This window comes from Lissotriton vulgaris, chromosome 6 (assembly GCF_964263255.1).
Source record: "Lissotriton vulgaris chromosome 6, aLisVul1.2, whole genome shotgun sequence".
Classification (NCBI taxonomy): domain Eukaryota; kingdom Metazoa; phylum Chordata; class Amphibia; order Caudata; family Salamandridae; genus Lissotriton; species Lissotriton vulgaris.
The window spans coordinates 420673672-420687919 of record NC_141694.1 but is presented as its reverse complement, the minus strand read 5'-3'; the positions used below and the strand labels follow the sequence as shown (position 1 = coordinate 420687919).

The 14248-nt window shown below is 42.7% G+C and overlaps 1 protein-coding gene across 5 annotated transcripts in view; it reads right to left on the bottom strand.

The window, feature by feature from the left end:
• The window catches only part of MLIP (muscular LMNA interacting protein), a 1527370-nt gene that overhangs the window by 363591 nt on the left and 1149531 nt on the right, over positions 1 to 14248 (bottom strand). For all 5 annotated transcript variants that reach the window (XM_086926435.1, XM_086926437.1, XM_086926436.1 and 2 more), the window contains 3 exons: positions 2454 to 2516; positions 2289 to 2372; positions 2137 to 2193 (listed from right to left, as the gene is read on the bottom strand). In XM_086926435.1, coding sequence (XP_086782561.1) covers positions 2137 to 2193; positions 2289 to 2372; positions 2454 to 2516 — 204 coding nt within the window. The remainder of the gene's footprint in view (positions 1 to 2136; positions 2194 to 2288; positions 2373 to 2453; positions 2517 to 14248) is intronic.

The window sequence follows — 14248 nt, the reverse complement described above, 5'->3', positions numbered from 1 at the left end:
GTGAGGCCTGCGAAGAGTGACTCCAAGATCGAGCGCGTGACTGGACCGTCGGTCTCCGCCGGAGCCTGCTTGTCAGCTGCCTCGGCGGTTCGCGATGGAGCGTCTACCCCTCCCATGGCAGATTTGAAAAATAGATCCTTAACAGTCTTGTCCTTCCAATTCCTGGAGTTCGCCATGCGGGTGCGACAGCTAAGAGGGGACAAAGTAATTCCAGGAACCCTTGGGTGGTACTCCCGCACCGCACTAAGCCAATGTCATGGGGAGAGTAGCAGTGCTCTCACTTATGCACCACTGACCAGCTATGTCGCAGGTAGTAGTGGCAGTCCTGGGAAGACGGAAGAAGAGCTCTCCCAATGTTGGCCAGGCACAGAACAGGATGTGGGTGTGCAGGATAGCAGCCTGGATGTAGCTAAGCCCCTAGTCCAACATCTGGAGCTCGAAAATACCGTTCGGGCTCTCTGAGAGGGCAGCCGGTTATCTGCTATGACCACCCCGTTGTGTAGCAACCCCCTGATCTAGGAAAGCTCCCAGGCTGCACCGATGCTCCGGGTGTTATGCCACCAATCAACCAATCAGTCACGCTAGCTGGCTGGGGAGAAGCCAGCTGTTCTCCTAGGGAGAGCACAAGGGCACCGCTCCACCTCTCCCGCGTCACGGGTCTCAGTCAATCTCCTCACCTGGCTCCTCACGCCCCTGCCAGGCACTCAACACCTGACCGTGCCATCTCCCTTGGCGACAAGCTAGGCTCAGGACACGAGCCCCACACTGCTATCGCTAGCACCTCACCGCAGTGGCTAGTAGCTACGCGCTGGCAGGTCCATCTGCACCTGGCCCCTCAGTCTCCACCAAGCTCTCTCCACCTCTCCAGTGGTGTCGGGCCCATCTGCTCCTTGGCCCTCCTCCTTGCGTCGGCCGGGTCTATCCCCCGCACTCCGCTGGGTCACCTACCAGGGGAGCAGCCACCAGCTCTGCAGTCGAGCAAAAGCCCTGCACATCCCAGACACACCATCTGCAAACAGGCACCACAGCACTCCAACAGCCTAGCACCCGGCTGCCATCTTAGTGTAGATTGGGTCTCAGCACATCAGCAGCTCGGATTCCGACCCCGGGCAATGGCAACCCCTTCTGGGCCACCAAGACTCACCGGGGCGGTTTCCAGTCACCGCGGCGCCTTCTACTCCGCGCTGCACTCCACTTTCTGCCCCCGCCGGCGTTGCTGTTCCTCAGACGGAGATGGGGGCCGCCATCTTGTCAAACCACCGGGACACACCGCCGGCATGACGACTCCACAGGATCTCCTCTGCGAGGTCCCCGCAGCAGGGCTCCAGCAGCCGCACTTCAATCTGGGCTCAATAGGGCTGCACGGAGCGACCGCAGCACCCTCCGCCACCACTTTCCGACAAACGTCGTCAATGCCAGGAGCGCCGGACAGCCTCGTCGCGGCCGCCTCGGAACTCGGGCGCTAAACCCAGATGTCCTCCCATCCACCTGCTGGTTCGTGATTAGGTAAGGGTCACAGAGTGTTCCCGTGACTTTATTTGCTGAGGGGGACACTCTAGGCAAAGCTGTGCATAGAAGGCCTCGGTCACGGGCAGGAGCAGCAAGCAGGAAGATCCTACTCGTCCGCCATCTTGGACACGCCCCCCGATTTTAACAGTTTTAACTATATTGTGTGTTTTATATGGAAATATTTTATCGTAATTTATATACTTGATCTTAAAGCATATTTATATGTTTTTTTGCTAGTATTTACGATTTACCATATGAATTGGATCCAGGATTTCCTCTGTTCCTCAAAAAGACACAGCACTCACGGGGGAGAGTCGTAGATTTTGAAGAGTCAAAAATAAAATCTACGACTCTCCACCGTGAGTGCTGTGTCTTTTTGAGGAACAGAGGAATACGTGGAGCGTGATATATACACACACATATATGTGTATATATATATATATATATATATATATATATATATATATATATATATATATATATATATATATATATAGTCATATCATGAGGTAACATAGCGCTTTACCAAAGAACAAATAACGTCATGCTGAATTTAAGTCCTCCGTAAAGATAATACATAATATGTTTGTCTATACATTAAGTAGTCAGATGCGTTGAGTCACATACCTGTTTGTCATCAGAATGAATCAACAACTTTGGGGAAGGAGGAGCAGTTTTATGATGCTAAAATGGGGCAGACAGAAAGGTAACAAATATTAATAGTTAAAGAGAGAACAGTGAGCAGCAAAATGTCAGATTTCCCTCATATATTGCCTTACCAAGGGGAGAGGATCTTGTAGGACTTCATCAATAGCTGCACATACTTCTTCGGTCTGCTGCCTGAACTGTGCTGGAGAAAACATCTGGGAAAACAAATGGTAAAGATCAGCATATGAAATGAAATTGTAATGAGTAGCAGAGGAAATAAAAATGAAAAAAATTACTTCAGAGTATGTATCAAAGATGTCTCCTTCATCATGTGGTGACTGTGCTGGCTCATCTGTTGCCTATTGAGAAAAACAAATATTTTGTTATTGGAAGCATTCACTAAATAGTTCATGAACATTCAATAAGTTTTATGTTGCAAACAATTATAGTTAGTGTTCAGATTACGTGTATGTCTCACAGCAGTAAGAGTATATCTAGTGAAAAGGGTCCAGATGCTACTTCTACGAGATAGAAGCTGCAACTTTCAGAGAACATCATTTGGCTGTGCTCTGTCTTAAATTCACTAGTTGACAGATTGCTTGGATACCAGGGCTTTAAGTGGGATGCAAAAAAGTGGTGACCTCTGTAAATAAGTGACTGAAAGATGTAAACTTGTTATGGTATGTTAAGGTATGGACCTTTATAGAGCTGTCAGACATATCACTCTGTCAGGGTCTTATGTTGCTGATGACTAAAATGTTAGAAGAATTGTTGTCACAGAGTAAGAGGTACTTTCAAACATCTAGGTTTTAAGCCCTTTTTAGGTCGAGCCTAGAGTCAGCGTGCAAGCACAGGTCTGGTGAAGATATGCTGTAGTTCACTACATGAGGGAAGCCATGCTCACTGCCTCACCAATATTTTCATTGGCTTGGGTCTTTGTCCTTCGTAAAGGCTGTCTTCTGATTGATTATGAGGCTTTTTAGTCCCTCCTTATTATGGCCATGTCGTCATTTGTACCCTTCCATGGCTACAGGCCCCTTTACTTCTAGTGTTACACAGTACGGTGTGTGTAATTTAGTCTGTGAGCGCTATTTTATCCGTGCCTTTCCACTGTTGTATGGCGTTTTAGGATCCGAGCGAAATTTACTGATTCATGCCCTTATGTAGGTATAATTCACATTGCCCTTATACAGACATAGAAATCATACCCATATTTAGACATAACCAAACGAGTCCAAATACAGGCATGGCTAATTCCACTAGTTCCAAAAAGCCACAACGATTTCTTGGAAAACTCGGCTTCAGCAGTCAGGGACATCCCCTAACTTTAATATTGATTTGTCCTAGAAATCATGGCGTTTTCAAAGAACTACCAGTCACTTTATGTTCTTTGGTGACGTTATTATGCCAGACTTTACGTCAAACTAGGCACCCTCAGGGTATAAATATGCCTCCACTTGCCCTAGCAAACACACTGTGGTTCGGAACAGCTCGACTACCTACTTGCCCGACGCAGCTCACTACAGCAAGTGCCAAAGGAAGCCGACCCTCCAGTTGACGCACTGATCAAGAGGCTGCTTTTCTCTCGCTGAGAATCCAGCTCTAGTGTTTCCAAGCTCCCCTCGCAGGGTGCTGGGAAATCGAGTCCCGAGACAGAGATAACAGACCTCCTTCATTCTAAAACAAAGGTACGGAGCTGATTAGACCCTAAGCGAAATCTTGAATAGATTCTTGGCAAAGAAAACTAAACCTATGCTACACCTCACTTACTACTTCTCTCGTACTAGACTTAGGTTAAGTACATAGGGGTAGGCGTATTTTAGGAGCACCAGTTTAGTACTTTTTAGCTTTGTTATTTATGTATGTATTTATCTATGGTCTAGAAACCACACAATGCTTTTACAGTATTATTTTATAATACTCTTCTTACTGTACGCATTATACTTTGCAACCAGTATAATGATTGTAGCAGTTCACTTTACTTGCATGAGAAAGAAGACTGTTCAATAAATACTTTTATTGAAAACGCCCGTCTCTCTATTTCTCTGCACCTCTGATGAAACGAAGCATGCACGATTGACTGAGTAAAATATCTATCTATTGTTTCCACGATATTCTTTGGGAAACAAAGTTGTCATGTTAATACAGTTGTCAGACATTAATCCCTTCTTGTTTATTCGATAAAGTTTCTAGTGACCTCTGAGCTAGCTGACACAATTAAGTCTAATATATTCGATAGAGACCTAGTAGACATAAGACCTACGTCACATCTATAGGATTTGTTATTCCAATGCGTAGAGCCTATTGGGAAAATAGGAACTACACTACACCACCCCCTCCCCACCCGCACTCCCATGGACCGTGCCTTCTTGCCCCCTTCTCTCTTCTCCCCTGCCCGCACTCCCGTTGTCCATGCCTTTGCCCTCCCCCCGCCTGCACACCCATTGTCCATGCCTCCACGGATTTCCCAAATCCAGGTGACTTATGACCAGTCCCTCTACCAGGGCTTTCCCGGGCTGCAGTGGGATCCATTGGAAACATTTTTGTAGCATACGCATGGTTCTCTAACAGGTACCCAGAATATGGGTTGCCTGGTTCTTCATCAACAGTATTTTTTTCGATTATTATGTCTAGGTTTCATATTGTTGTTTTGGGGGAGGGGCAAGGGCCAAGACTAGTCAGCCACGAGTCATCTGACCAGTATTTCTGTATTTTCCCAAATAATATAACCTCCTTCTTGCTTTAATTAAGTCTTAAACAGTTTGTTTGCATCCAGTTGGTAATATGATTCATACTGCTTTTGACTCTGATTTTAGTGTCAGCTGGATTGGGTGCCATTGTTAATACCAGTTGAGTGTCATCTGCTTACGAAACAACATCAAATCCATATGATCTGATTACTCTTGCGAGTGGGGCAATGTATATAATAAACAGCATGGGACTTAGTGCAGACCCCTGAGGCACTCAATGGCTTTATTGCAAGAGATATAGGATTCTAGTTGAACTGAAATTGTCTGTCTTTTCAGGTAGTTCCCCAACCAGTTGGGGGCTTTTCCTGTGACCTCAATCTCCTGTAGCCTTTGTATTAAGAATGTAAGAGAAATTGTGCAGAAAGCAGCTGATAAAATCTAATAAGACCAGCATTGCTGCCTGTCCCTTGTTTAGTGAAAGTCTAATTTTGTCTACTACTTCTACAAAAGCAGTTTCCGTGCTGTGTCCTGCCTGAAAGCCTGACTGGGAGGGGCCGAATAGTTGACTGCTTTCTAAATAAGCAGTGCGTTGTCTGTTGACCAGTAATTCCTTTGATTTCCCAAAATAAGGAAGCAAGGAGATAAGTCAGAAATGACCTAGTACGTTATGATCTGGAGTTGATTTTTTAAGTATTGGTTTGACCCTTGCTGATTTCCATTTTGTTAGAAAAGTTGTTTCCAGGTTTAAAGACATACTCTAGGAGGTCTGTGAGGTCGGCACAACTACACAGGGTATTCGGGCTAGAGGGGTAGCACTGCTAGCCAAAGGTAGAGGGTATAATTTTATCAGAACAAAATTGAATAAATTAGGCAGGTGGGTGATCTCAGAACCGCACACAGGGCAATCTTTACCAATGACCATCTGCTCAATTTATGGGAATAATAGCGATGACCCCCTCGGTAATTAATAATGTCTCTAATGAACTCACTAATTGGCCGTTACCTGTTATAATCTGTGGAGATCTTAATATAAATCTTTCACATGACTGGTCAATAAAAGATGACTGGCATTACCGTGGACGAAAATCAAAGGTGTTTATGACAATCAAAGAATTATGTATCACCCACGGGTTAGTGGATGCGTGGCAGACCTCGAACAGTAACCCTAATGATCCAGGGTACACATTTTATTCAAATCCGCATCATACACATGTCAGGCTGGATTACTTTTCAATCTCTAGTTCATTGAAAACCTCCTCTAAATTAGAAAAACTACCCCGTATCATGTTGGATCATAATCCTTTACTACTCACAGTTGAGATAACATCTTTGACACAGACACCACAAACCTGGACATTTGAGAGATCTCTTCTCCTTGAGAATGAATATTGTAACCACATGAGAAGCTGGATACCTAACTTCTTAGCGGTGAATACCGGGAGCACAATGGTAGATTTTGTTTGGGATGCCCTAAAAGCATGAATTAGGGGAGAAACAATACAATACTTACTCAGGACTAACAAGTGTGCAAGAGAATCATTAAAATTGTTACAAGAAACTTTAAAGGGGGTGGAAGAAGATCTTATAAGGGTAACAAGAGGCTCTTTTACCACAGAAGAGATAACTAATGCTCAAATTCAGGTTGCTAAAGCCAAAGCAGCAATCACAAATGTATATACCATCAAAGCAGTTAAAAACGCTACTGTTCACCGTGAAAAAATATATGAGGTTAGCGAATCAGTTGGTCAGCAATTAGCCATCAGGATGAGACAGCAGACCTCACAGAATATTATACAGGATATCCAGGACCCTATAGATGGCAGAGTATCCGACTCAGAGAAGATTAGGGAAGCTTTTTGGCGCTTTTATAGTTCTTTATATACAAAAGAGGGAGAAATAGATCAAGAGAAAATTACTGAATATTTAGATACAGATACTTGCAACAAACTTAACACAGAAGACCAGGAAAGCTTGGAAAAGGCCCCGGACATAGAGGAAGTAGTAAAAACAGTAACAGATCTCTCCCGTGGGAAGGCAACTGGATTAGATGCTATTCGATTGGAATCTTATATAGTATTCATGTATCAGCTTCAAGAAATATTGTTAAACTTATGCCTACATTTATTTAGAGGAGGGCAACCCCCTTACTCCTGGTCAAGGGCAAAAATTGTTATATTCCCCAAGAAAAACAAACCCCCGGACCAGTTGGGCTCTTATCGTCCCATTACGTTAATAAATGAAGACTCCAAAATCTACTCTAAACTGCTCGCTAATCGTATCTCATTAATTATACATAAGGTTATATCTAAATTTCAGCATGGCTTTATCCCCGGGAGAGACACTACCAATCACACACGGAGGGTAATCAGCTTATTTGACAATACCCAGGTGACAGGAGACCCAATGGCGTTAATACTACTCAACGCCGAGAAGGCTTTTGACAGGGTCTCCTGGTCATTCCTCTGGCAGGCTATGTCCCGGGTCGGATTCAAGCATGTTTTCATACAGGCAATTCAAAAACTCTACATTAGTCCTCGGGCTATGGTGATGATCAACGGCTGTATCTCTAAAGAACTAAAAATCTCGAGAGGAACTAGGCAGGAATGCCCGTGTTCCCCGTTGCTGTTCGCTATTTACATTGATCCGTTTATTAGGAGATTGGAATATAATAGGAATATAACTGCTATCTCGACACATGGATATTCAACAAAGACTCTTGCATATGCCGATGATATCGCCATTGTCACTGCTAATCCAAACTTGGCTATGCCTACTATTGAGCTGGAGGCTGTAAGATTCGGAAAAGTTTCAGGATATGCCCTGAATCAAGGGAAACCCCAAATAATTATCAATAACAAATGTGATATGGCAGATCCACGCATAACAGAATCAGCTACTTATCTAGGGGTCACTGTTACATCTGAATTAGGGAAGATAGCCAACCTGAACCTAAAACCCTCACTAAATAAAATACAAAAAGATCTCCGACGTATTAATAATTTACATCTCTCTTTGATAGGACGGGTGAATGCATTAAAAATGGTCTACTTTCCAAAACTCTTGTACATATTTAGAGCCATTAATCTAGAAATTTCAGACCAGTGGTTTAAAAAAATGGAGCGTATTTTCACGAACTTTGTCTGGTCGTACACACAGCCCCGCCGCGCCTATAAACTGCTGACACTTCCCAAAGAAAGAGGAGGATTAGCCCTTCCAAATCTTAAGTTATATTACTGGGCAACAGTTTTGTTATATAGTCATGAACTCTTTCATCTTGATGGGACAGGGACAGATGCGAATAATGATGCCCCTTCAATCCACCAAATAATACTGGGCGATAGAAGCACTGGCTATCTGTGGAGATATCTCTTCGATAGCTACCATAAAAAAGTGAGATTAAAACCACTCATAGGAACCTTCAAGGTTTGGAAATCTGTGAGGAAAATGATAGGTTTGGGACGCTTATCTTTCTACACCCCCATACAAAATAATCCCTCCTTACCAGAAATATTTAAAGATACCTACATAAATAGGTGGAATACAGCCGGAATTTCTGATATAGGGTGTTTTTTTTCCTCAGAGGGGCTACATTCTTTTGAATTTTTGAAAGATAAGTATCATTTGGAATGGAGAGACTTCTTCAAATATCTCCAAATAAGAGATTTTCTTTCACGACGTATAGAGGGAGAGGGCACCCTGATTAAAAACGCCATAGCCGACATTCTAAGCAACTCTCAGAAAAAACTCAGGATTGGGGGGTTAAATCAGCTGTTATTGATGCATATTACAGATGATATGCAGAAAATCACTCAGAAATGGCAAAGTAAAATCACTATTCCCACAGAAGAATTTCATTATGCATATGGCCTTTCGCAAACTGTTCTTATGTCGACGAAACTGCAAACACAATTTTATAAAATATATTTCTTTATGTATTATACTCCGGACAAAATTGCTAAATGGGGCAGTGGGAGAGGTACATGCTGTTTTCGATGTAATTTACCAAATGCGGATTGTGTACACATCTTCTCATCCTGTCCCGGTTTAACTCCTCTTAAGTCAAAAATGTAACATTTCCTGTCATCGATTCTCAAAATAGTGGTTACCCTATCTGATCAAACAGTTGTTCTGGGCGTAACAAATCGTACCAACCAGAATTTTGGTCATTAATTGATTTTTATCTCGATGACAGTACTAAGAATTTGCATAGCATCAGCCTGGCTAGATCCCTTTGCCCCCTTGTATCAACAGTGGTTTTCAAGAATGTTAGCCATCTTTAATCTAGAAATAGCAATATATAAAACAAAAGGTAGGAAGGGTAGGACCAAAGGGTTAAGAATCTGGTCACCTTTAATAGAATGGTCTCAATCTCAATTACATATATGGTAACAATCTGGTTGTAATGATTTAACTGTCACGTATACCTTTGTAACCTGAAGTTCATCCGTTTTTGAATGATTATCTGATAATGCTTTAGTTTACATTTTACTTTTATTACATATATGCTTTATGGTTTCCTTTTGTTCCATATACAACCTGCCCGACCGGAGGGGGGGGGGGGGGGGAGGGTGTTGTTATATATGTTGTGTTGTCTTGTCTTTTTTTGTATAAAATCTAATAAAGATATTTAAAATAAAAAAAAGGAGGTCTGTGAGGTATTTAAGGAGAACCGGGGATAGGGCAGCCAAGATATAGGGTGGAGCTAGGTCTTCTAGCGATCCTGACCTAATCTTATTTAAAGTTATTCTAACCTCCTTCTTGGTTAATGTGGTGAACTCATCTAGTTTTGCTGAGCAGCTGATTTCCTTATTGTCATCACCTAAATGTACTTCTTCTGCTATGCTTTTGGGGAAAGTGTTATATATTTTATATATTTTTTCCTTAAAAGTGATAAAGAGTTTCTCTCCCTTGTCTTGTGAGGCTGGAATGGTAGTCTGACAATATGTAGGGTTTGTAAATTCTTTTACAATTTTATATAATTCTGTATGAGAATTAGCTGCAGTTTCAATTGTATTTATAATATGTGCTTTCCTGTTTTTTTTGTGATGTTTTTTAAATATTGCCTGTGCTTTCTTTTATAGGCTTGACTGTCCTCCATGGTTTTTGTTACTCTCCAATTGCGTTCGTCTTTCCTATTTGCTGTTTTTTCTTTTTTTAGGTAGTAACTCAACTAAGGTGAGGTTTTCACTTTGTGATTGACTTTACAATAGTTTTTTTGTTACTGGGGCTATTTTGTTTAAGATAATATGATTGATTTCTTGAAAGTGTCTAATGTTTGTAGATGTCCTGATGGCCAGATAGTATAGGTGAACTACAGTGTGAGAGGAAGTAAACTTTGTTTACTTTTCTGCAGGATCTAATTTAATTCTGACTAGATAAGGTGCTTTTGCAGGTTGGAGATACTTATAGGTGGAACTTTAGTAGACTGTGAATTGACCAGATCAATGGGACGTGCGGGATCACCCTGATTTTGAATTATTGGTGAGCAGGAGCTTTAAGGTGTGCCCTGCCATGTACAAGGGTCCGATCACCCTCTGAACCAGCCCTAGGTTGTTAAGATTAGTGATTAATTGCCTGTATTACCGCCTAAAGACAAATCTGCACGATTGTTAAAGTCTCCTATGAGTAGAAAGTTTTCTGCAGCCAGTATGTGTGGGTCAATAAGTTCTGTAAATTTACTGCTAACGTTAGTCTTGGGCCCTGGGGGTAAAATAGACAAGAGCACCTCTCCATGATCACCTGTTTAATTGATTTATTCTGAAAATACACAGCTTGATCCAGTTAGCTGTGAATAGTTTCTCTGTGCTGATCGTTAGTCTTTCGCTATATGCTATGGTGAGGATGCCCCGTCTTTTTATGTGTCTTAGTCTAGTCTTATCAATTTATATTCTTTGGGGAAATCCCATTGCTACGTCAGGAGTGGCTGTGGCTTGTATCCAGGTCTCAGTTATGAGACAGATGCCAGGTTTTTCTGCATCTAGTAAACTCCATACCTCTAATGCATGTTTAGGGATGGATCGTGCATTGAAATAAAGCCCCACTATATCTTTGTTCTGTTTCTCTTTCTTCGTTCCGTCAGCACTGATTTCTGATGGCCATTGGGAAAGGATAAACTTACATTGGCTGCAGTTAAATGGTAATTCACAGTTTGGGGGGAGATTGGGTGAATGTTCGGTGTTGCACCTAACTTTTAATTTGTTGTGCTCTTTTATTAGTTTGAGTTTCCTACTTGAATAAAAGTGTAGTACCATTGTTTAAGAGCTGATCAGTGATTCTTAGGTCACCGTTGGAGAAAAGTGAAAAAAAAAGAAATTGTGCAGGGATTCTGGAGGCTGGCGGGCCAGGTGCAGATGGGCTTGCCTTTGGTGCGGCACTGGCACTGCGCTCTGCGTGTCTATCCTCTTTCCTGCTATAAATAGGCAGGCCTGTTGCGAGTGATTGGGTGAGAAGGTGGCCATTAGAACACTATTCTCCCCGTCTGGTGGTATTCACTTCCTGTCAAGTGAGAAATGTCCCTCCGCTAGGATGTGAAGAGACCTGGTTCCTGTACAAGGTATGGTACAATATTAAAACAATTTCCCAGCAATTTAAAAACACTTTTCTGAGAAAGAATTCAAAATTTACTTTGAGCTATAATGAAAATAATTTTGTGCATGGCTTCTGTCCCACTTTAAAGGAACAGTTATTTTTTACCTTACCTGGTATTTCTGAGCTCTAGAAAGATCTAACACTTTGCTAGGCTTCTATGCCCTTTCCTGCCCTAAATAGGCAGGCCTGGTGGGAGGGAAAGGGTGGTATGGTGGCCACAAGAGCGCTAACCTTCCCGCCTGGTGGTATTCACCTTTTCAAGTGAACAACGTCCCTCTGCCCAAACGGCACCAGCCTTGGCAGAACAGGGACTGACAGGTGGGACTAGGAGGATGTGAAGACAGCCGGTTTATGTACAAGGCAGGAACCCACATAGAGCAGTTGCTGAGTTCCGCAGAGATCCACCATGTGCCCCACCCCCTTCAACAACTACATGAACCTGCTTGCAGTCATCATTAGAAGCCACAATCTCAACATTGTCTTCTACGCCAATGACACCCAGCTGAATCGGTCCCTCACAGGCATGCCCACAGCCACCAAGAGCAACTTCCACAATGGGATGAAGGCAGTGTCCACCTGGATGATGAAGGACAGCTGCCTCCAGCTTAACTCAGACAAGACCGAAGTCCTCATCCTGGGCTCCACCCCCTCCACCTGGGATGACTCCTGGTGGCCCGCAGCACTCGTATCCCCTCACATCCATGGGCCATGCACAAAACCTCGGCGTCATCCTGAACTCCATGCTCTCAATAAACCGCCAAATCAACGCTGTTTTGTTATATCTTCAAGTGGATCCCTACCGAATCCAGGATAATGGTCACCCATGTGCTTGTCAGCAGCAGACTCAACTATGGCAATGCACTCTACACAAACACCTCCCAGAAACTCCAAAAGAAACTGCAGAACATCCAGAATGCTTCTACATGACTCATCCTGAACCTTCCACGCTGCAGCCACATCACTGGCCACCTGAAAGAACTTCACTGGCTACTCATAAACAAAAGAAATACCTTCAAGCTCCTCATGCACACCTACAAAGCCCTCCACAATGCCAGACCTGCATATCTCAACCACCGCCTCTCCTTCTACACTCCCACCAGACATCTCTGCTTCGCCCAACTGGCTCTGGCCACCATCCCACAGATCCTCAAAATCCAGGTTGAAGGAAGATCCTTCTCCTACATCACTGTGAAGACCTGGAAGTCCTTGCCTCTGTACCTCAGGCAATCACTATAGCTGTCGCCATTCAGGAAGAACCTCAAGACCTGGCTCTTTGACTAAACCGCAGATCCACCCTCCAACACTCAGCACCATGAGACCCTCATGTGTGAATAGTCGTGCCTTATAAGAAATCTGATTGATTTATTGATTGAGCAAAGCTTCAAAGGGGCAAGCATAGAGGTCTGTACCTCTCAAAGTCCAAGGAAAAGTGTACAACCTCAACCTATGAGAACACTACTTAATACCACAAGAATATTAGGGTAACACCCATTGATCATACCATCAATAGCTCCATTGTCCTGTCCATTCTCATACTGAAGCTGATACATTACCAAACTCTCCCATCACCACCCTGAGAATGGGATGCGGTTTGGGAGCTTCTTGCAACATTGTGGAACAAAATGTGTACGTTAACGCTCTGGTTCACCATGTTCCTTGTCAATGTCTTCTTCTCAGGCGCTCTATCGCTAATACAGGGTTACATTCCCATGTAAACTTATCTGCATATGAAGAACAAAATGCAGGCCAATTCATTCTAACTTAACCTATAAACTCATTGGTGCATATTTAATAGTTTTATGTGCATACAACTACAAATGAAATAATAAATGTCAGTACATGAGATTCAGAATTAGATTCATGTTACATTTGAAAATATTTGAAATAATTTTGAATGCACGAATACATTATAATACCAATGTGAAAACATTACTACATACGTTTAAATAAATAATTCGCATTTCTAGCGTAAATACATTTTAATAATGTGAGGATGGTTCTTATCAAGTGTCTAAGGAGTACCTGTCATTTTAATAATGTGAAAGGACACAGTGTATATGATTCTCAGTTCTACAGTTCTACAGTGAATGCACTTCAGTACTAAGTTCAATGGTAACACTTTGCATTATTAACGTTATAACTCAGGAGTATGCAGTGCTAAGTGTGTTGCAGGGATTTTGCTTTGGAAACAGAACTATGCTTGGGATCACAGAGCATCAGTATGTAGGGACTGAGTCACCATACCACATCAGTACCTATAGAGCCATATCCCGACGTGTTCATAGGGCTTTACCTGCACTCCTAACCTTCCCATAGCAACAGGTAAGTTGGCACCACAGAACACAAAACTCTATTCCTCTCAAGGAACCGCAGTAACAGGTCATTACCTTTTGTTCTTTCACTCCCACATGTCCATAATAAACAACCAAGAGACACGAGGAAAGTCTACAATATTTATTGAAACTATCGTGCTCTGTTGTGTACTAACTGTGCCGCAATTAGTAAACATATGCAACTTAGTGGAGTGATTAGCATTATCAGTAGACTGTACACAATGAGAAGCCCTACCATGGCAAATGCTAAATTTGCCTAAGCCTAACCTCACTAAGTGAGTGCAATGATATATCACTGATCTCTGGGATTAGAGTTGGGTCCCATAACTGGCATTTGCCATTAGCTGGTCTGTATCTCAGATTGCGAACAAGTGGCAAACTCAAACCAGGATCTTTCCTATGCAAGAAATGTCCTCGCTATTTTCAAAATGGCAAGTCTCCGCTTGCATGATTAGAAATGCCATGCTAGAAAATAGCAGC